At 36.9% G+C, this 24787-nt stretch overlaps 1 protein-coding gene across 1 annotated transcript in view; it reads right to left on the bottom strand.

Annotated features, from left to right (window-relative positions):
* LOC148950910 (coatomer subunit gamma-2-like) overlaps window positions 1-24776 on the bottom strand; it is an 86133-nt gene extending 61357 nt beyond the window's left edge. Inside the window, exons 1-2 of the mRNA XM_089090946.1 lie at window positions 24639-24776; window positions 3980-4116 (exon numbers count right to left, since the gene is read on the bottom strand). Of these exons, the coding sequence (XP_088947072.1) occupies window positions 3980-4116; window positions 24639-24678 (177 nt within the window). The 5' untranslated portion in view covers window positions 24679-24776. The remainder of the gene's footprint in view (window positions 1-3979; window positions 4117-24638) is intronic.
* Window positions 24777-24787: the final 11 nt, after the last annotated feature.

Raw genomic sequence — 24787 nt, 5'->3', positions numbered from 1 at the left:
CTGACGTAATTTACAAATTAACTTACATAACGAACTTCTATATTCGCATATTTTTCTTCTGGCAAAAAATACAAAGTTGCAGATTTTTGCAGATATGAGCTTGAAACCTATGTTATAGGGTTTTCTGATACGCTGAATCTGACGGTGTGATTTTCATTAAAATTCTTTCACTTTTAGGGGATGTTTCTCCCCTCTTTAAAAAATCAGGTGAGTTTTCTGAGGCTCGTAGCCTTTGATGAGTAATACTAAACTTAATAAAATTCATATATTTAGAATCAGCATTATAAGCCCATTCTTTTGATACATTTATTGACATCAAAATTCCGTTTTTAAAAGTTTCGCTTACTATTGAGCCATATCGCTTGTTTTTTGTTTTTTTTTTTTATTACGTATATGTTATTACGTATATGATGGGGTTCTCCCCTTAGTCAATACCACGCTCTTTACGTTAAAATTTAAAAAAATTTTAATCCACAAACCCCTGAATCACAAAGGCCGTTTAATTAGATTAGATAGCTCTTTTGAAAGCACAAAAAAAAAACTGTAGCGTAAAGAGCGAAGTATTGACTTGGGGGAGAACCCCCTCATACACGTAATAATTTCTGTTCATTTTAAGTTCTAATATTGCTTCTTACTTTCAGTTGAAAGTAATTGTTTTTTTTTAATTTAATTTCTGATCGTTTTTTAAATAATGCTTGGAAATCCGGCGCCCCCTTCATAGAAATGTCCCTTACCCCAAAGAAACATCCTCCACGGAAAGATTTTCCAGAGTAACCCCCTCCTCCCTCCCTACTCCCCCCCCACCAGAAAAAATTCTTCCTGAAATTGTCTGTATACTTCCCAATAACCAATACAATATGTAAGCAATGGGCACAGTTCATAACTTGCAGCCCTTCCCCTGGGAACTGTGGGGGATTAAGTCATCGTAAAAGACATATTTATTAGATTTTCGACTATGCTGAACAAAATGGCTATCTCAAAATTTTAATTGGGCGATTTTGAGAAAAAAATGAGCGTGGGAGGGGGCCTAGTTGCCCTCCATTTTTTTTTGTCACTTAAAAAGGGCACTAGAACTTTTAAGTTCCGCTCCAATAAGCCCTCTTACGATATTCTAGGACCACTGGGTCAACACGATTACCCCTTGGTAAAAAAAAACAAAAAAAAAAAACAAATAAACACGCACCCGTGATCTTTCTTCTGGCAAAAAATGCAAAATTCCACATTTTTGTAGATAGGAGCTTGAAACCTCTGCAGTAGGGTTATCTGATACGCCGAATATGATGGTGTGATTTTCATTAAGGTTCTATAAATTTTAGGGGGTCTTTCCCCCTTTTTTCAAAAATCAACAAAATTTTCTCAGGTGCGTAACTTTTGATGGGTGAACGTAAACCCGATGAAACTTATACATTTGAAATTAGATTTAAAATATGATTGTTTTGATGTATCTATTGGTATCAAAATTCAGTTTTTTACAGTTTTGGTTACCATTGAGCCGGGTCGTTCCTTACTTACAATTTGTTACCTCGAACTGTTTGATAGTTCGAATTTTTTTTTACAGTTCTTTAAAAATTACCTCTTAATCACAATCAGTTGATCAGTTGAAAAACTTGTTTTTTTTATTTAATTCCTGATCTTTTTCTTTAATAATGCCGGGAAATCCGGCGCCCCCTTCATAGCAATGTCCCTTCCCCCATGAAAACTTCCTTCATGGAAAGATCCTTCCATATAGCCCCCGACCCTCTCCTTCCCCCACCTACCAGAAAAAATCTCCTCTGAAAAAGTCTGTATACTTCCCAATAACCAATACTATATGTTAACATTGAGTAAAGTTCATAACTTTCAGCCCTCCCCTGGGAACTTTGGGCGATTAAATCATCCTAAAAGACATATTTATAATATTTTTGACCATGCTGAACAAAATGGCTATCTCAAAATTTTGATCCGGTGACTTTGGGAAAAAATGAGAGTGAGAGGGGGCCTAGTTGCCCTCCATTTTTTTTGGTCACTTAAAAAGAGCACTAGAAATTTTAATTTCCGTTCGAATGAGCCCTAGCACGATATTCTAGGACCACTTGGTCGATACGATCACCCCTGGGGAAAAAAAAACAAGCAAACAAAAAAACAAATAAACACGCATCCGTGATCTTTCTTCTGGCAAAAAATAGAAAATTCCAAATTTTTGTAGATAGGAGCTTGAAACCTCTACAGTAGGGTTCTCTGATACGCTGAATATGATGGTGTGATTTTCATTAAGGTTCTATAACTTTTAGGGGTCTTTCCCCCTTTTTTCGAAAATCAGCCAAATTTTCTCAGGCACGTAACTTTTGATGGGTAAGATTAAACTTAATGAAACTTATATATTTGAAATCAGAATTAAAATCTGATTCTTTTGATGTATCTATTGGTATCAAAATCCCGTTTTTTAGAGTTTCGGTTACCATTGAGCCGGGTCGCTCCTTACTTACAGTTCGTTACCACGAACTGTTTGAAAGAGAAATGGTCTTGGACGATGACTCGGATCTTGATGCTGATACGGATGACACTCCAACTGAAAAGGATCAGTGTGGGTGATTTCGTTCTTGAGGCATTTGCCAGCAAGAAGAAGAAATGATACTTTGCAGGTGAAGTGAAGGAAGAAACGAGCGAGGGATATGATGTGACCTTCCTTCGTAGGAAATCTCCCACATGGAAATTTGTTTTTTCATAAGTAATTGGCTCTAGTCCCTAATAAACGAGGCTCTAGTCCCTCAAAGTGATATTGTTTTGAAGCTCCCAGTTCCTACGACCTCTGGAGGGACTGAACGTGCTGTGAAAGCACTAGTGTTTGACGTTTGTCTTGGGGAGTACTCAGTTGAATAAGTCATATCTTTTTCAGTTTTTGTTGTACTTGAAGCTGAAGAGTTGATAATTGAAGTGGAAAAAATTGTATTAGAAGCAAAATATACACCTTGTAAATGAAACAAGACTACTACTGTAATTGTGTCAGGTCTCAGAAGTAAAACAAGGATGACTCATTTTGTAACCAACCTATCCCATGTCCATGACCAACCTGCCCAGACCTGGGGCACATTGGTCACTTTTTAACTCACCTGTTAAAAATGTGCATAAAAAAAATAATGGATGCATAAATCTAAAAAAAATCAAAGAAGCTAGAACAATGAATGCTGCATCTTTCTATGTCAAAACCATTCTTCTGGCCTTCATACTTTGGCTAAACTTTCTATTAGAAAAAAAATGTGACCAACCATTCCCATCCTCCCCTAGTTATAAGAATTACTTGCATTACCAAGGACAGTAAAAATGAAATTCCATTTTTTAAATTTTAAAGTGGGAACAAACACAACCATACACATCTAAAAGAATAAAGTTTTATCAACAAGACCTTCATATATGGTTATACAGTTTCAGCACTTAGCAGACGAAAAATTTTAAAATATGGAGCAGGTATTAAAAACCAGCAGAAAATGACAAAACCAAATTTATCATCATAGAGTTCTATAAAAAGTAACTTTCCTGATTGCTATAGCATAAGAAAATACCACTATTAATTGTCAGAAATAGGGTTATTACCAAAATTATTCCAGACTAAACACCTCAAGTTATTAGTAAATTAACTTACCTCCATGAATACATTTTTGGAATGATCAAATAACCAGTTTTGTTATATTTATCCCTTGTCTTTCAATTTTATTCACATATCAATTGAATTCTTGTTTTCTTTTGATTCCAAAAGCATTAATTTTATTACTTTGTTTGTATCAAATACCCTTCATTAGTTTTAGAGTAAAGATTGCAAACCCTTTGTAGAATGTCTTGGTGGCCTAATGAGGTCATAACAAACACCTTTACAGATGGCCCCAGGGGGAGGGGACAAGCAGCCTATGTTAACTTGTTTGCAATTTTTAACGTTGTTTTTTTTTCAGTGAATATCCCTAGTAATGCATAATTAATAATTAAGTGAATTTTCTAATCAACTAACCTGGTTTAACAGGACTAGAATCTTGCCAAGACAAAAAGTGCACTTTCTTGTATTTAGTGATGTCTCATTGAATAAAGATGACGCTTCAAGTAACAATGCGCTTTTATCCAAATTTCCAAAGGGATTCCCACCTTCCACTGAAATGAATAAAAGAAATTAGAACAATATTTGAAAAAGAACACCAAAGATACACTGATATAACAGTAGGCTAAGATTATTGCCCTGTCCCAAAATAAGTTGGACATGAAAACCCAAAAAATTGTAAATTAGAGGGCTACTAAGCTTTTTCCCAGCCTCCAACAGCCCCATTCAAAGACCACTTTATATTTTGGAAGTTACCAGCTCCAAGAGCACCTTTACATTTTGGGAGTTACCAGCTCCAAGAGCACCTTTACATTTCGGGAGTTACCGGCTCCAAGAGCACCTTTACATTTCAGGAGTTACTGGCTCCAAGAGCACCTTTACATTTTGGGAGTTACCGGCTCCAAAAGCACCTTTACATTTTGGGAGTTACCGGCTCCAAGAGCCCCTTTACATTTCGGGAGTCGTAAGTATATTTACATTTTGGGAGTTACCAGTTCAAAGAGCACCTTTACATTTCAGGAGTTACCAGCTCTCATATCCAAAAATGAAAAAAGGTGACATGATCATGGCACACAGACCGTTAAACACAAATGGTATTAGTCCATCTTTGGCCAGTTACAACAAAAAGCTTATTCTCCTCCAGAGTTGGGGCAGGCAACGACAAAATTTATTTATTTTCCATCCTCTAAGAACAGCCAGTCAGAACTGATTATCTACTCAGAAAACCTACACTCATTCAAGGCAGGTACTGAAAAGGTTTGGGAGAGAAGCTGAATGGAGGCACAACTGGAATTACATCCAACTTTATCATGGCCAAATCAACAGCAGGAAGTTTAGTGGAGACAAGGATTGGGAAAAAGCTGAATGGATGCACAACTGGAATAATATCCAACTTTATCATAGCCATCAAGAGCAGGCAGGTGTTGACAAGGTTTGGGAGAGAAGCTGAATGGAGACACAGCTGGAATAATATCCAACTTTATCATATCCACATCAAGAGCAGGAAGACTAGGGGAGGTCTCTACCATCTTATCTTGCTAGCAAGGACAACTTAATGCAATAAATTTAGCAACTACTCAGGACTAGATACAGTACAGTCCAATTCTCAGTAGGATCCAAAAAACACAAATGCTTGAAAGTGTCATATTGATGGACCAACAGTAATATAAAGTGTTAATGCTTTCAAGGCATAAGCATACTAACTTTTGTCTTGATCTAGACATGTTCTTACTTATCCTATGGGAGCAAAAGAGCATGGGTAACTTACAAAGAGTCAAAACTGGCACTAGTGTTGACATAACAAAAACTACCAATACCGTCTAGGGTTTGCTAATGCTTGGTATTCTTTTCAGTGTATTACTAAGAATAATTTGTTTAATTAGCGTAATTGATAAAATTAGGGTAGTATAAACTAGCTGATCTCATTTCCTGACAGAAAAATGATTACAGAGCTTGAAAAAACGCCAAGTGTTGCCTTATGCTAGATAGCGTTGATAGTTTTTTTTTATACTAGCACCAGTTTCCATTCCTGTAAGTTTCAAATCCCTTTTTGATGAGAGCCTTAAATTCTTTATGTAGAAAAATTGTTTTGTTTTGTTTTATCATAGCTTTGCTTTAATAACAAGAATTAACCTAAAAAACTAAAGAGCTTTTGATAAGGAGAGTGCATTTTAAAGAATGTATATAAAAATACTTGAATTTAAATAAATTAATGAATAACAAATTATAAGCAAATTACATCATTTTATAATATACTAGTTTAGATAACATAATTTTAACATCCATGTCATATTATAATGGATCAAGCATGAACTGTTTTTAAAAACATCCTTTTACTTAGAACCTCTTTTTTCTAACCTAAGTAGTCAGACAGTTAATGACTACTTCAACAGTTGAATCAATGCAAAATGTTTATAATATATTTTTATATATTATACATACTTTGCACTAGAACATAATTTGCACTTTACTGGAAAAAAATATAAATGTTTTTACTTTTATAACTTTAATAAATCAAATAATATTAAGATTTTGATACTAAATATCAGTAAATGTATATTAAACTGCCAATGTACATTGATTTGTATTTTTTTCAGTAAAGTGCAAATTATCTTCTGGCCTTGGGAAGGCATAGGGGTTTTGAGCCCAACCTATGTTAATTTCTACTCGTTTTTAGTTTGACTTGTGTATTTATGGTAATTTCTGCTCGTTTTGGGTTTCATTTATTAATCGATGCTGATTTGTGGTAGTTTCACGCTTGGTAGATTATTTGATTTTATTTTTGTTCATTTTTTGTTTAATGGAGTTCTTTACTTTCTTTGTAAAACTTATTTTGTGGAAAAAGTTTTTTTTAATCAATTTCTGTTCATTTTATATTGACATAAGTCTTTTCAGAGAAAAAGAAAATAATACTTTAAATTTTTTCTTTTTTTAAAAATTTATAGTTTGGCTTGCTATTTGTACGCTGGAGCAATTTTTAACAACATACACCCTCTTAAAAATCTGAACATACACAATCTGGACATACAGCAATTTTTAACAACATACACCTTAAAAATCTGGACACATATAGTAGTGTTTAATTTAGTTTCATACCTCCTCTAGTTGACCTGAAATGGATAACTTAATACCATTCACAAAAAAATCTGTTTACTTTCTTTGATAGCTTGGATACACTTACGCTATTTTGATTTGGTTAAATTTTAAGAGCAGAAGCAGCCCTAAAAGTTTGAACATAATACCCTCAGTTTTTCTCGGGATACTGCTGAGATGCCTTTTTTGGAATTAGCATTGACACAGTGCATATTGATTTAATTGAATGGTAACATTTAGTTTTTAAACATAAAGTCAAATGGGAGGGTGGGCGTGGGAGGGGGATTAGTTTCCCTCCAATCACTTTCGACTGTTAAAAAGGGCATTAACCTTTTCTATGTTAAATCGAATGAACCCTTTTCGAAGTTCCTACGACAATTCCTTTGATACAAAGTACCCTGGTCTAAACAACAACAAAAAAATAATTCATTATATCCACATCGATCTTTACTATAAAAATGTCAAGCCTTCCAATTACTTTCGATTATTAAAAAGGGCACTAGGCCTTTCAAATTCAAATCGAATGAGCCTTTTTCGACTTTCTACGACAACACTTTCTATGAACACCTTGTATGGCCCCAGGGCATAAATTACAAATCTTACCCTAAGGGCTGTGATGGTGCTTATCATCCTCTAAGACCTAGTTTTCATAATTTTCAACTATGTTACACAAAATGACCATCTCATAATTTTGATTGGATGTGTCTGGGAAAATGGTGGGCGTGAAAGGGGCGTTAGTCTCTCCAATCACTTTCAATTATTAAAAAAGGCACTAGCCCTTTCAATTTCCAACCAAAAGAGCTCTTTTGAAGTTTCTACGTCAACATTTTCAACAAAAACCTTATAAACCCCCAGGGGATAACTTACAACCCTCGCCCTGAAGGCTGGGTGGGGGATTACCATCCTCACAGGCCTATTTTTCATAAATTTTTACTACGTTTAACAAAATGGAGATCTAAAAATTTTGACTGAATGGGTTCAAGTAACTGGTGGGCATAACAGAGAGGTTAGTTACCCTCCAATGACTCCCGACTATTAAAAATGGATCTATTCTTCTCAATTTTCACTTCAATGAGCCTTTATTGAAATTTTTATGACCACTCTAACATTAAAGACGTTATATGGCCCTTGGGCATAACTTACAACCTTTGCCAGGTGGGGTCTCGGGGGTTTGTCATCCCCAAAAACATAATTTCTAGAACTTTCAACTACGTTGAACAAAATGGCTATCTCTAAACACTGATTGAATGTTTTTTAGGACATGGTGGACGTAAGAGGGGGGTTAATTCATCTCCGCCCAATTTCGACTATTAAAAAGGGCAATATAAATTTCCAATCCAATCACCCCTTTTTGAAATTTCTACATTAAATTTCTGTATAAATCTGATATGCCCCTAGGGAACAATTTACAACCCTTACACTGAAAGCGCTGATGGGGTTTTTATTCTAAAAGGCCTAATTTCCAGAACTTTCTCCTAAGTTTAACAAAATGGATATCTCAAAATTTTGATTGGATGTGTTTGGGGAAATGGTGGGCGTGAGAGGGGGGTTAGTTGCCCGTTCCAATAAAAACCTTATATGTCCCCAGGGCATAACTTATAACCCATGCCCTGAAGACTATGGGGAGAGTGTCCTGCTCAAAGGTATAATTTCCTAAACTTTAAACTTCGTGGAACAAAATGGCTATCAAGAAATTTTGATCGGATATGTTTGGGGAAATGGTGGGCGTGGAAGGGGTGTTTGTTGTCTTCCAATCACTTTCGACTATTAAAAAGGGTACTAGCCATTTCAATTTCCAATCGAATGAGTCATTTTTGAAGTTTATACGACGATGCGTTCAGTAAATGCCTTATATGCCCCCAGGGCATAACTTACAACCCTTGCCCTGAGGGCTGTGGGGGAGTGTCCTCCTCAAAAACAGAATTTCTCTCTGGAAATCAACAACACTGAACAAAATGGCTATCTAAAAATTTTGATTGGATGTGTTTGGGGAAAAGGTGGGCGAGAGAGGGGGCCTAGTTTCCCTCAAATCACTTTCGACTATTGAAAAGGGCACAAGACCTTTGAATTTCCAATCGAATGAGCCCTTTTTCAAGTTTCTACGACAAAGATTTCAATAAAAACTTATATGCCCCCAGGGCATAGTTCATAACCCTTGCTCTGAAGACTGTGGGGGGAGTGTCCAGCTCAAAGGTATAATTTCCTGAACTTTAACTGCATGGAACAAAATGGCCATCTCAAAATTTTGATTGGATGTGTTTGGGGAAATGGTGGGCATGGAAGGGGTGTTAGTTGCCTTCGACTATTAAAAAAAGCACAAGCTATTTCAATTTCTAATCAAATGAGCCCTTTTTGAAGTTTCTACAACAACGCGTTCTATAAAACTTTATATGCCCCCGGGGCATAACTTACAATCCTTGTCCTGAGGGCTGTGAGGAGGTTGTCATCCCCAAATACCTAATTTCCAGAACTTAAAACTACGTTGAACAAAATGGCTATCTCAAAATTTTGATTGGATGTGTTCAGGGGAAAGATGGGCGTGGGTGGGGGGGGGGTCTAGTTGCCCTCCAATCACTTTCGACTATTAAAAAGGGTACTAGCCCTTTGAATTCCCAATCAAATGAGCCTGTTTTGAAGTTTTTATGACAATGCCTTCTATAAAACCCTTATATGCCCCCAGGATAAAACTTAAAACCCTTGCCCTGAGGGTTGTGAGGGAGTGTCCTCCTCAAAAACATATTTTCGATCTGGAAAACAACTATGCTGAACAAAATGGCTATCTCAAAATTTTGATTGGATGTGTTTGGGGGAATGATGGGCGTGGGGGGACGGGGGGCAAGTTGCCCTCCAATCACTTTCGACTATTAAAAAGGGCACTAGCCCTTTGAATTTCCAATCGAATGAGCCTGTTTTGAAGTTTCTACAACAACGCCTTCTATAAAAACCTTATATGCCCCCAGGGCATAACTTATAACCCTTGCCCTGAGGGTTGTGGGGGAGTGTCCTCCTCAAAAACATATTTTCTATCTGAAAATCAACTATGTTCAACAAAATGACCATCTCACAATTTTGATTGCATGTGTTGGGGGGAAAGATGGGCCGGGGGGGGGCGGGGGAGCTAGTTGCCCTCCAATCCCTTTGGACTATTAAAAAGGGCACTAGCCCTTTGCATTTCAATCAAATGAGCCGTTTTTGAAGTTTCTATGAAAACGCCTTCTATAAAAACCTTGTATGCCCCCAGGGCATAACTTAAAACCCTTGCCCTGAGGGTTGTGGGGGAGTTGGAGGGTTGTGGGAGAGGGCTAGTTGCCCTCCAATCACTTTCGACTATTTAAAAGGGCACTAGCCACTCCCATTTCTAATCGAATGAGCCCTTTTTGAAGTTTCTACAACAACTTCCTCCTCAAAAACATATTTTCTATTCGGAAATCAACTATGCTGAACAAAATGGCTATCTCAAAATTTTGATTGGATGTGTTTGGGGAATTGTTGGGGGTGGGGCGGGAGGGGCTAGTTGCCCTCCAATCACTTTCGACTATTAAAAAGGGTACTAGCCCTTTGAATTTCCAATCGAATGAGCCTGTTGTGAAGTTTCTACAACAACTTCCTCCTAAAAACATATTTTCTATCCGGAAATCAACTATGCTGAACAAAATGGCTATCTCAAAATTTTGTGTGGAGGTGCTGGGGAGACGGCTGGGTGTGGGGGGGGGGCTAGTTGCCCTCCAAACACTTTCGACTATTAAAAAGGGCACTATCCCTTTGAATTTCCAATGGAATGAGCCTGTTTTGAAGTTTCTATGACAATGCCTTATATAAAAACCTTATATGCCCCCAGGGAATAACTTAAAACCCTTGCCCTGCGGGTTGTGGGGGAGTGTCCTACACAAAAACATATTTTCTATATGGAAATCAACTATGCTGAACAAAATGGCAATCTCAAAAGTTTGATTTGATGTGTTTGGGGGACTGAAGGGCGGGGGGGGGGGGCAAGTTGCCCTCCTATCACTTTCGACTATTAAAAAGGGTACTAGCCTTTTGAATTTCCAATCGAATGAGCCTGTTTTGAAGTTTCTAGGACAACGACTTCTATAAAAAACCTTATATGCCCCCAGGGCATAACTTAAAACCCGTGCCCTGAGGGTTGTGGGGGAGTGTCCTACCCAAAAACATATTTTCTATCTGGAAATCAACTACGCTGAACAAAATGGCTATCTCAAAATTTTGATTGGATGTGTTTAGGGGAATGATGGGCGTGGGTGGGGGGGGGGGGGTCTAGTTGCCCTCCAATCACTTTCGACTATTAAAAAGGGTACTAGCTCTTTGAATTTCCAATCGCATGAGCCTGTTTTGAAGTTTCTAAGACAACGCCTTCTATAAAAACCTTTATCTCTCAGGGCATAACTTAAAACCCTTGCCCTGAGGGTTGTGGGGGAGTGTCCTCCTCAAAAACATATTTTCTATCAGGAAATCAACTACGCTGAACAAAATGGCTATCTAAAAGTTTTGAATGGATGTGTTTGGAGGAATGATGGGCGGGGGGGGGGGCGCTAGTTGCCCTCAAATCATTTTCACTCATTAAAAAGGGCACTAGCCACTCCAGTTTCCAATCAAATGAGCCCCTTTTCAAATTTTCTACAACAACTCCTTTGATACACAGTGTCCAGGTGGAGAAAAAAAACACATTGTGCCCACATCTTTCTTTACTTAGGCAGCGCTAGCGCGCTGCCAATGATATGTTCAGCAGGCAAAGAAGCTCTGTTGGTTAGAGACCTTCCAAACCAAGTATTTGATCATTGGGGCTATACACAACCCCCTAATCTCAAGATCAGTAGACCTGTCAGCAGAGGTTGATCAAGGCTTTTTTTACGGGGGGGGGGGGGGCAAAATAGTTTGATCGGATAAACTTGTGTTAGGAGCATGTTTACTAACGCAAACTTGCACTAATTAAGTAAATTTACACTACTTTAAACTACGTGAGGGGAGGCGCCCCCATCAGCCCCCTGGTTCCACCACTGCCTGTCAGATCCAACAACCAGACCAGGAGTTACCATGGAAATTCCTTCGATTCCATTTGGGATAAATACTCCAAGTCTGCCATTATCCTCCATGGAGTTGTTAATATCCATTATAGCATGATACACCCTAGCAAAAACACTGATAAGGAGGGGTCAGACTAGTATGGTCTTTCTCTTTTGCATGGGCTTGAACAACTGATTGAATTTGATACCCACCATGGCCCAAATGGATCATCTTGTATTGATCTTTTTCTTCTGGATCACCCAAATTCCTTTAACATTGACAATCATGCTTTCACACACAACCACATTTTTGTCATTACACATGGAAATCTTTGTTTTCCTCTGCCTATAAAGCACAAGTGACAAATCTGTCATTACAAAGAGGAGATTAGGATGAATTAAGGAATGCACATGCTTCTCAGTAATGAGAACCTTCCTCCTTGAAGGGTCCAAGAAAGCTGCAGAAAGGTAGCAGCAGGCCATAGTATTGCATTACATACCATCAAAGTTCAATCTAGGAAATGAGCAAGGACAAATCTTGGTTCAATGTCCACTGCAGCAAAAGCTATCCAAGCAAAGCAAAAGGCAACCAAGCAATGGCTACTCTCAAAGAGCAAAAAGTATCTATTTGATTTTAAAAAAAAAACATAAGACAAGTTTCCCCAGTTTGGCAATCATATATTCCATATAAAGAGAAATTTGCTTCCAAGCACCAAAATGCCTCTGCTAAGAGTTGTCAGTCATTGATTTTCTAGCTGTGTTTTTCCTCTGGAATCTTTCAACACAAACAGAAACCTGCCTATGTAACTCCTATACCCAAATCAGAAGATGATCCAATGAGCTTGGGCTCTTATAGGCCTACCAGCCTCCTCTCCTGCATTAAGAAAGCAAACAAAAACACTTGATTTCATTAACTTTATCAGTACCTAGAGTCAAACAAACATGTAGGCAACTGTTAATGTAGATTCCACCAGAAGTATTCAATGCTTGACTGCTCAATGACCCAGAACCAGGAGTGGATTAAGCTTATGAGAAAAGGATGCAACTACCATCATTCAACACAGATAAAGCTTTCACCAGAACATGGCATTGTAGCCTACTGAAGAAACGTTATACTTAAGGTGTCAGAGGAAGTCATTTAACAGTGATTGAAAGCTTTCTCTTGGATCATTCACTGTGTGTTGTTTGTAAGTTCCATCTCCCCTCAAATGTCTAATAAAGGCAAGCATACCACAAGGTAGTATATTGGGATCTACACTTTTCATTCTTTACATAAATGACATATGAGATAACATTGCCAGCCCTCTGCATCACTTTGCTGATGACACCCAATACATTTAGTTACCCCAAAACATGATGATCTGATCTTTAGATCTTTTGGAAATTGAAAAGTGGTTTGATACCTATATTGTCAGATTCAATGCACTGAAAACAAAAGAGCTGAAGATCTCCCAATCAAAAGTACCATGCGTGCACCCCCAGCTTCATCTTCTTAGACAAAGCTATAAAGAAAGTTGACAAGTTTTTTCTCCTTGGAATCCACTTCTCCATGTATCTCTCTTAGAACGCCCACCTTGATTGAGTAAGATCATCCTAAACAAGAAAGCTGAGGATAGCTCTTGGCAGCAAAAACCATCTACTCTTTAGCTTGATCATCCCACTCCAAAAGTCTTTAATCAGACCCATTGCTGAGTGTGGATGCCTAATTCATGCTGGCACTGAAAAAAAATGTAGCTGGAACAACTCCATAGAGCAGGTTACTTGTTCCCCCCACAACTCTTTCCAGTCTGTTAGTGAGAGGTTTAATGTAGAATTGATGGCTGTTTTCTAGAATAAAATTAAATTCATCCCCTTCTCTTGAGCTTTCTTGTATTGTGTCTCCAATTTTTCCAACCAACAAGACAGGCACTACAACACACAGTTTGATCCAATTTTCTTGAGGCTGGTTAGCTGAGAACAGAGTAGGCTACTTAAAGAACAGCTTCATATTCAGGTAGCTAAGACATAAAATTACATCAATAGTCAGCATTGCATCTTGAATCCAAATTTAACATGCATTTCCATCAAAAATGAACCACAACCCCTATATACACCAATTCAAAGTATACAGGGTAAAAGACCTCTTTTTGGGAAAGACAACTTTTCTGTGGTATTCTGAAAAAATAGAGATGGATTTTTGGACCACCCCTATTTTACTACAAAATGATGCAATGTGAGGGTAGTAACAAGAGCCCCACCTTCTTTGTGAAATTATCATCAATAATTTGTCAGCATACATTAAAAGTGTGGTCTCTGTCTTGACAACCAATTGAAAAGAAAATGTTACATTTAATATTTATGGTTTATAGAATAAATATCAAGCAATAAAAGTTACATTTTTAGAACCAGAAGAAAATCAGCTTTTTGTTAATATGTGAATAAAACTGAAACACTGTAATGATATATATATATATATATATATATATATATATATATATATATATATATATATATATATATATATATATATATATATATATATATATATATATATATATATATATATATATATATATATATATATATATATATATATATATATATATATATATATATATATATATATATATATATATATATATATATATATATATATATATATATATATATATATATATATATATATATATATATATATATATATATATATATATATATATATATATATATATATATAATAAAACTGAAACACTGTAATATATATATATATATATATATATATATATATATATATATATATATATATATATATATAATAAAACTGAAACACTGTAATGCATATATATATATACACATATATATATATATACACACACACACAAATATATATATATATATATATATATATATATATATATATATATATATATATATATATATATATATATATATATATATATATATATATATATATATATATATATATATATATATATATATATATATATATATATATATATATATATATATATATATATATATATATATATATATATATATATATATATATATATATATATATATATATATATATATATATATATATATATATATATTTCAACTGCTTTTTTATTTCAATTGCCTCCTGAAAACTTGCGTGAGACCTTTAACGGGGGCAACGATAGAGGCCTCGTCAAACAAAATGAAATGGTGTGGATTCTCGTACACATGTTGCGCCAAGGCGGAATCAAAAACCTCAGGCCTTTGGCGTAACCTCATTGTCTTGTCGATTGAGGACTTGTGCTCAGATAACCTCTCCCCTATTTGCTGTTGGGTTCTACCAACATAAAAAACAGCCACAAGAACAAGGAATTCTATAAACACCACTACCCAGAATGGGGCTGGTTTTATCTTTGCCGTTGTTAAAAAAGTTCTGTGTAATATTTGAATTTTTAAAGGCGACGCTAAGTTTATGTTTTTTAAGGATTCTTTTCCACACCATTTCATTTTGTTTGACGAGGCCTCTATCGTTGCCCCCGTTAAAGGTCTCACGCAAGTTTTCAGGGAGGCAGTTGAAATAAAAAAGCACATTCACCAAAAGGTAGCTCTCAATAGAGACACTGGAGAAATTTTCTAAGTCCCATTTATGACAAAAATTATTAATTCTGATCGTTTTTACATACATCCACAAAGTTATATTGTGCAATCGAATAGAGTCTCCGATAACAATCAAACTGGAAAGTGATCAGCCTTTAAAAGTGCTTTACGCAAAATGAAATTCTGAAATGCCATTTAGACTTGTGTTTTTTATTCAGTTACCCTTTCACCGTTACTAGGAAAGGGTCGTCCAATTTTAGTTTGGTGTTTTTATTTTAAGGTTTGGTTTTTACATTTTTATCAGTTTTATTCTGCACTGAGGACGGTCAAGCGGAGGTCTTGACCGAAATATTTGCATAATTTTTCAATTTTTTTCACTGGCTGTTAATTGTCCTCGTTTCCTTTCTTCGCGATTTTTTGTTTATCATGATTAGCCAGTGTGGTCTCAGAAATTATTTAAAACATGAATACAAAAAAAATATGATACTTAGAATAAAAAGTGTGTAGAAATTTCTGGAAAAATTTAGGATTTCAGGCCTCAGGATGATTAAGATTTCAGCTTCCAGATCCTGAGGTCACTTGCATCCATACAGTCTTTGTAAAGAGACTTGGGAATAAAAACTTGAGTAAACTTAATTGAATTGTCTTCACAAAAAGGAATTCCAGTATAAAAAAAAGACAAAAAAAAAAATGAAAAAGAATATTATTACTATTACACAGATCAAAACTAATTTTTGGCTGCATTAATTCATGAACCCTAAAATTTGTTCAGTCTCAAAATTTGTTCAGTGCTGACAGGGCCAGGAAGACTCTAATAAAGGCATAACATTTGGAAGTTTGGTTGTATCAACATTAAGCACCTAAAACTGGCCAAAAAAACTTTTCCTATTTGCCTTAAACTTAAAAGGGATATAGACAGGACCAATGGAGGCCCATTTTGATCAACAAATAAAGGTAAAGAAAGTATTTTAAAAAAAATTGGTTACATCAATTTTTGGACACATGAATTTCTGAAAACGTTTAATTTTCCTCTTTTTGGCTTGAAACTTACAAGGGCATGAAAAAGAGATGAAGGGAGATAAATGAAAAACAAACGTATTTAAAAAAAAACTCAGCTGGTATTGATCTGTGATACCAGAAGTGAGTCCAAGTTTATTTTGTGGCAAATTGTCTTGCAATCAATTGGGTGTCAGCAATAGGCAGAATATGTTTTTCAAAATGGTCTGAAAAAGTCAGCTGTTGTGTGTTAATTTGCATAAACCCAAAATGGGACAAAAATTATTTTTCTTCAGTCAACTTCATTGATATGATATGGTCCAGTCAATAAGACAGGGGAAAAATTTCAGCTGTATTGATTTGTGGCAAGACAAAGTTCAACATTCTTCTTAGCTAATTTGCTTGAAAACTACAAAACAACTGAATATAAACAAGAACATGGGAACCTCAATATAAAAACAAGTCAAGAAACAAATAAGTTTGATTTTTTTGTGATGTTTGAATTCTTTATTTTATCTAAAGATAACAAAACATAATTCTTTTTTTATAAATCATATGGCCATAGATCAATCATAGGCAGCACGCTAGCGCTGCCTAAGTAAAGAACAATGTGGGCACAATGTGTTGTTTTTTTTTATTTTTTTTCTCCATACCCAGGCACTTCATATCAAAGGAGTTGTCGTAGAAACTTCGAAAAGGGCTCATTCGATTGGAAATTGGAGTGGCTAGTGCCCTTTTTAATAGTAAAAAGTGATTGGAGGGCAACTAGCCCCCCCCCACACACCCGTCATTCCCCCAAACACATCCAAAACAAATTTTGAGATAGCCATTTTGTTCAGCATAGTTGATTTTCAGATAGAAAATATCTGTTTGAGGAGGACACTCCCCCACAGCCCTCAGGGCAAGGGTTTTAAGTTATGCCCTAGGACATATAAGATCAATGTTGACAATGTACAGTTTATTATTTTTTTTTTCTTTAGAGCAGGGCACTTCATATAGAAGAGGTCGTCATAGAGACCTCAAAAGGGGTTCATTCGATTGGAAATCGGGAGTTCTAGTCTCCTTTTTAATAGTCGACAGTGATTGGAGGGAAACTAGCCCCCCCTCCTCACACCAATCATTCCCCAAAACATATTCAATCGAAACTTTTAGATAGCCATTTTGTTCAATGTAGTTGATTTCCAGATAGAATATGTGTTTTTGAGGAGGACACTCCCCCACAACCCTTAGTGCAAGGGTTTTAAGTTATTCCCTGGGGGTATATAAAGTTTTTATAGAAGGCATTGTTGCAGAAACTTCAAAACAGGCTCATTCAATTGGAAATTCAAAGGGCTAGTGCCCTTTTTAACAGTCAAAAGTGATTGGAGGGCAACTAGCCCTCCCCCCCAAACCCATCCTTCCCCCAAACACATCCACTCGAAATTGTGAGATAGCCATTTTGTTCAGCATAGTTGATTTCCAGATAGAAAATATGTTTTTGAGGAGGACACCCCCCCCCCCACAACCCTCAGGGCAAGGGTTTTAAGTTATGCCCAGGGGGCATATAAGGTTTTTATTGAAGACATTGTTGTAAACTTCAAAACAGGCTCATTTGATTGGAAATTCAAAGGGCTAGTGCCCTTTTTAATAGTCGAAAGTGATTGGAGGGCAACTAGCCCCCCCCTCCCCCTGCCCATCAATCCCCCAAACACATCCAATCAAAATTTTGAGTTAGCCATTTTGTTCAGCATAGTTGATTTCTAGATAAAAATGTGTTTTTGAGGAGGACACTCCCCACAACCCTCAGGGCAAGGGTTTTAAGTTATGCCCTGGGGGCATACAAGGTTTTTATAGAAGGCGTTTTCATAGAAACTTCAAAAACGGCTCATTTGATTGAAATGCAAAGGGCTAGTGCCCTTTTTAATAGTCCAAAGGGATTGGAGGGCAACAAGCCCCCCCCCTGTGTCCATCTTTCCCCCCAAACACATGCAATCAAAATTGTGAGATGACCATTTTGTTCAAAGTATTTGATTTCCAGATAGAAAATAGGTTTTTGAGGAGGACACTCCCCCGCAACCCTCTGGGCAAGGGTTTTAAGTTATGCCCTGGGGGCATATAAGGTTTTTATAGAAGGCCTTGTCATAGAAACTTCAAAACAGGCTCATTTGACTGGAAATTCAAAGGGCTAGTGCCCATGCCCTTTTTAATAGTCAAAAGTGATTGGAGGGTAACTAGCCGCCCCCCCCACGCCCATCATTCCCCCAAACAAATCCAATCAAATTTTGAGATAAGCATTTTGTCAGCATAGCTGATTTCCAGATAGAAAGTATCTTTTTGCAGAGGATACTCCCCCAAAAACCTTGGGGCAAGGGTTTTAAGTTATGCCCCAGGGGCATATAAGGTTTTTATAGAAGACATTGTTGTAGAAACTTCAAAACAGGCTCATTCGATTGCAAATTCAAAGGGCGTTTGCCCTTTTTAATAGTCAAATGTGTTTGGTGGGCAACTAGCCCCCCCCCCCTGCCCCTCATTCCCCCAACACACATCCAATCAAAATTGTGAGATAGCCATTTTGTTCAGCATAGTTGATTTCCAGATAGAAAATATGTTTTTGAGGAGGACACTCCCCTGCAACCCTCAGGGCAAAGATTTTAACTTACACCCTGGGGGCATATAAGGTTTTTTATAGAAGGCCTTATTGTAGAAACTTCAAAACAGGCTCATTTGATTGGAAATTCAAAGGGCTAGTGCCCTTTTTAAAAGTCGAAAGGGATAGGAGGGTAACTAGCCTCCCCCACACTCATCATTCCCCCAAACACATCCAATCAAAATTTTGAGACAGCCATTTTGTTCAGCATAGTTGATTTCTAGATAGAAAATGTGTTTTTGAGGAGGACACTCCCCCACAACCCTCAGGGCAAGGGTTTTAAGTTATGCCCTGGAGGCATATAAGGATTTATAAGAAGGTGTTGTCATAGAAACTTCAAAACAGACTCATTCAATTGGAAATTCAAAGGGCTAGTTCCCTTCTTGATAGCAGAAAGGGATTGGAGGGGAACTAGCCCCTCTCCCATGTCCATCATTTCCCTAAACACATCCAATCAAAATTTTGATATAGCCATTTTGTTCAGCATAGTTGATTTCCAGATAGAAAATATGTTTTTTAGGAGGACACTCCCCCACAACTTTCAGGGCAAGGGTTTTAAGTTATGCCCTGGGGGCATATAAGGCTTTTATAGAAGACCTTGTCATAGAAACTTCAAAACAGGCTCATTTGACTGGAAATTCAAAGGGCTAGTGCCCATGCCCTTTTTAATAGTCAAAAGTGATTGGAGGGTAACTAGCCCCCCCCCCCTCCACGCCCATCATTCCCCCAAACAAATCCAATCAAAATTTTGAGATAAGCATTTTGTCAGCATAGCTGATTTCCAGATAGAAAGTATCTTTTTGCAGAGGATACTCCCCCACAACCCTTGGGGCAAGGGTTTTAAGTTATGCCCAGGGGGCATATAAGGTTTTTATAGAACACATTGTTGTAGAAACTTCAAAACAGGCCCATTCAATTGCAAATTCAAAGGGCTTTTGCCCTTTTTAATAGTCAAAAGTGATTGGAGGGCAACTCGCCCCCCCCCCACATGCCCATCATTCCCCCAAACACATCCAATCAAAATTGCGAGATAGCCATTTTGTTCAGCATAGTTGATTTTCAGATAGAAAATATGTTTTTGAGGAGGACACTCCCCTGCAACCCTCAGGGCAAAGATTTTAACTTACACCCTGGGGGCATATAAGGTTTTTTATAGAAGGCCTTATTGTAGAAACTTCAAAACAGGCTCATTTGATTAGAAATTCAAAGGGCTAGTGCCCTTTTTTAAAGTCGAAAGGAATAGGAGGGTAACTATCCCCCCCCCAACACCCATCATTTCCCCAAACACATCCAATCAAAATTTTGAGATAGCCATTTTGTTCAGCGTAGTTGATTTCTACATAGAAAATGTGTTTTTGAGGAGGACACTCCCCCACAACCCTCAGGGCAAGGGTTTTAAGTTATGCCCTGGAGGCATATAAGGATTTATAAGAAGGTGTTGTCATAGAAACTTCAAAACAGACTCATTCAATTGGAAATTCAATGGGCTAGTTCCCTTCTTGATAGTAGAAAAGGATTGGAGGGGAACTAGCCCCTCCCCCATGTCCATCATTTCCCTAAACACATCCAATCAAAATTTTGATATAGCCATTTTGTTCAGCATAGTTGATTTCCAGATAGAAAATATGTTTTTTAGGAGGACGCTCCCCAACAACCCTCAGGGCAAGGGTTTTAAGTTATGTCCTGGGGTATAAGGTTTTTATAGAAGGCGTTGTCATAGAAACTTCAAAAGGGGCTCATTTGATTGGAAATTCAAAGGGATAGTGCCCTTTTTGATAGTAGAAACTGATTGGAGGGTAACTAGCCCCCCCCCGCGTCCATCCATCACCCAAACACATTCAAACAAAATTTTGAGATAGCCATTTTGTTTAGCGTAGGCTAGTTGATTTCCAGATAGAAAATATGTTTTTGAGAAGGATACTCCCCCACAACTCTCAGGGCAAGGGTTTTAAGTTATGTCCTGGGCGCATATAAGGTTTTTATAGAAGGCGTTGTGATAGAAACTTCAAAAAAGGCTAATTCAATTCAAAATTCAAAGGCTAGTGCCCTTTTTAATAGTCAAAAGTGAATAGTAATATTTTTTGCTCTTGTTTAGACCAGGGCACTTCATATCAAAGGAGCTGTCATGGGAACTTCAAAAGGGGGTCATTTGATTGAAAATAGAAAGGGTTGATGCCCTTTTTAATAGTCAAAAGCAATTGGAGGGCAACTAATCCCCCTCCAATCCCACCCTCCCATTGGCCCATTATGTTTAAAAACTAAATGTTGCCTTAAGATTGAATCAAAATGCACAGTGATAATGCTAATTCTCAATAAGGCATCTCAGCAGTATCCCAAGAACAACTGATGGCATTATGTTCAAACTTTTGAGGCTACTTCTGCTCTTAAAATTTAACCAAATCAAAATAGTGTAAGTGTATCCAAGCTATCAAAGAGAGTAAACGGATTTTTTTGCAAATGGTATCAAGTTTACCGTTTCAGGTCAACTAGAGGAGGTATGAAACTAAGTTAAACAGTACTATTTGTGTCCAGATTTTTAAAATGGTGTATGTTGTTAAAAATTGCAGAAAATTTTTCTCCAGAATAAAAATAGCAGGCCACACTATTAAGTTTAAACAAACAAAAAGATTTAAAGTTTTATTTTTCTTTTTCCCTGAAAAGACTCTGTCAATATAAAACGAACAGAAATTAATTAAAAAAAACTTTTTCAACAAAGTAAGTTTTTCAAAGAAAAGTAAAGAACTCTATTAAACAAAAAATGAGCAAACATAGAATCAAATAATCTACAAAGCTCAAAACTACCACAAATAAGCATCAATAAATAAATGAAACCCAAAATGAACAGAAATTACAATAAATAATCAAGTCAAACTCAAAACAAGCAGAAATTAACATAAGTTGGGTGCAAAACCCCTATGCCTTCCCAAGGCCAGAACAAAATTTACACTTTACTGAAAAACTACAAACGAATGTGCATTGTCAGTTTAATATACATATACTGATATTTAGTAATCAAAATGTTAAAATTATTTGATTTATTAAAGTTATAAAAGTAACAACTTTTTTTTCTAGCATGTCTACTTCTGAGGATCCACTATTAGATACCTGTAAAATTCTACTTTAGCTACTTTTACCTCTCTTGGAAAGGGGTTAGGTTAGGAATATGAAACTTTCAGAGATAGGTTTACAGGCTAGAGTATATCCCAGGAATGTATTTTGAAGTACCTACCTCTACTCCTTCTGTCTAGAGGGTCCTGAAATTTGCCTACATGACAGGTCTATACCTATTGAAATTTTGACAAAACAATAGGCTATTTTACCTTAATGATCAGTTATCAGTTTCTTTTTCTCTGGCTTTATTTCTGAAAATATAATTACCTTAAATCACAGCTTGGAGTGAAATAAGGACTTTCAATCCTGTTGAATCACTCCTTGTGATGACTGTTGTAGTTGGTTAAGTTCTGGTGCTTCCCAGTCAAACTTCCACGGTGTATCTTTCCACTCAGCATCCAGATGGCGTTTGAAAGCATCTGTTGATTCAGCAGCAACAGTGTCCTCCTTCAGGTTGTTCCAGAGGTTCACAATCTGATTCGAGAAGAAATTGCATCTTGCTCCAGTTGTAGCGTGATGATTGCGAATTCGTCTAGGGTGTCCTCATGTTTTGTGGGAGTTGTCGATCTCCAGGATCTCATTTTCTCAATTGGTTGAGAGGAGTTTGTGCGCCTGGATCATGTCTCCATGTTTCCATCTGTATACTAAGGAGGGGAGGTTGAGTTCCTTCAGCTGTTCACTGTATGTCTTGTTTTCCATGCCGGCAATCATCTAAGTGGCCCTTTGTTGGATTTGCTCAAGAACTGCCTTGTCCTTTTTGAATCAAGGGGTGGCCAGTATTGTCCCCACCTCCAGTCTAGGTCTTACTAATCCTTTGTAGAGTTTGGTGATTACGTGTTTACTCCTGCTGGTGATGCAGTGTTTGATGATGCCTAGGGCTCTACTAACATTGGCTGAGATGTTCTGTGAGTGGGAGCTGAATTTCAACTGGGAGTCCACAATGACGCCAAGGTCTCTCTCCTCCTGGACAGGCTCAATTGTGTGGTGACTTCCAGAATTTTGGGTCATGAGGTACTGATGTTTGGGGTTTTTGCGTCCAAAGTGTATGACCTTGCATTTTTCTGCGTTGAATTCCAGCAGCCATCTTTTGACCCAAGAGCACATGTGGTTGAGATCAGTTTGGAGGGATTGGATGGAAGAAGAGGAGTTGGCAGGACCTATGAGTTTTGAATCAACTGCATATAGGGTGGTTTTGTTGCTGGTGATGATGGGTAGCTCATTTATGTAGATGTTGAACAGGGTGGGGCCCAGGACACTGCCCTGGGGAACCCCACTAGTGACTTTGATTTTGTCAGAAAGGACATGGCTGTTTGGTCTGGTTGTCACTTTCACTTGCTGTGTTCTGTCCCTCAGAAAGTCCTCAGTCCAATTGAGCACTTGTGGACTAAGAGATAGAGTAAGTAGCCTGTGAATGAGGTATCCGTGACAAACCTTGTCAAATGCTTTGGCTAGGTCCAACAATATTATATCCACTGGTAATCCTCTCTCGAGTAGGTCAGTTACAAGACTATATGACCCAAGAAGGTTTGTGTCCACCGATCTCTTTGAGCAAAAACCATGCTGACTACTGCTGATAAGTGAGTTGGCCTCAAGATGGTTAATGATACGCTTGTTTATGATTCTCTCCATGACCTTGCATGCCACACATGTAAGGCTGATAATTCCTGACATTTGAGTAGAATTTTAAGCCTCATCAACATTTTTTTCAAAATTTAGAAAATTTATTTGCATATCTTTAAAAAATTATAAATTGGGATTGAGTTGTGAAGCTGAAAACAATTTTGTTTTACTTCATTTGAGAAGATCATTTTTGCAAAGTTTCACTTTTATAACACAAAGATTTTTAAAGGTTGGGCCCCTCTAGAGAGAGGAGTGGAGGGGTATATTTTTACCAAATCATTACAAATAAAGTAAACATACCATGTTTTATGCTCTTTTTAAATATAATAATTATTTTTGTTGGAAATGAATTTCATCCCCACCCCTATTTATACCAATTCAGGGTATATATTTGCACATTAGGGGTGGGGCTAGGGGGCTAAAAATCATTTCTGACAAAAATGGGTAAATTTTTACCAAATCATATTAGGCTATTGAGTTAAGAATAAAGTGAATACACCATTTGATGCCTTTTTTATGCTGATTACAAATATAATAATCATTTCTATCAGAAATGAATTTCAGCCCCCCCCCCCCAACCTAACCCTCCCCCCTAAATGTACAAATATATATCCTGAACTCACATATATAGAGAGGGGGGAGGCTGAAATTAATTTCCGATAGAGATTATTGTTATAGGCTATTCGTAATAAACATAAAAAAGGCAACGAATAGTGTACTCACTATTTGTAAATCAATGATATGATTTGGTAAATATTTAACCAAAAATGATTATTATAGGCCTATTCTAAAGAGCATATACAAAGGCATCAAGTGGTAAATTCACTTTATTTGTAAGTCAATAATATGATTTGGTAAAAATTTACCAGTGGAGGTAGGTAGGCCTACTTCAAAATAAGTTCCCAGAATATAGCCTACTTTAGCCTGTAGACCAATCCCTGAAAGATTCATTTGCCTAACCCACCCCTTTCCAAAATAGTCAAAAATAGAATTTTTAGCTTAGAGACCCTTAGTCAAATGAATGTTTACTTACAATCTTCTTCGTTTTTCTTGTCCCTTTTTGAGCTAAACATCCTTGATTATTTTTGTTTTTCCCAGCACTGATGAAAATGATATGTTTGATTAGTGTTGCCGAGGATAGTAAAAAAATCCTCATTTCCTCATAGAAAACTACAAGAAAAC

This window comes from Artemia sp. Qi Xiang Cuo, chromosome 6 (genome assembly GCF_049724085.1).
Source record: "Artemia sp. Qi Xiang Cuo chromosome 6, ASM4972408v1, whole genome shotgun sequence".
NCBI lineage: Eukaryota > Metazoa > Arthropoda > Branchiopoda > Anostraca > Artemiidae > Artemia > Artemia sp. Qi Xiang Cuo.
This window is presented reverse-complemented; position numbering and strand designations above follow the sequence as displayed.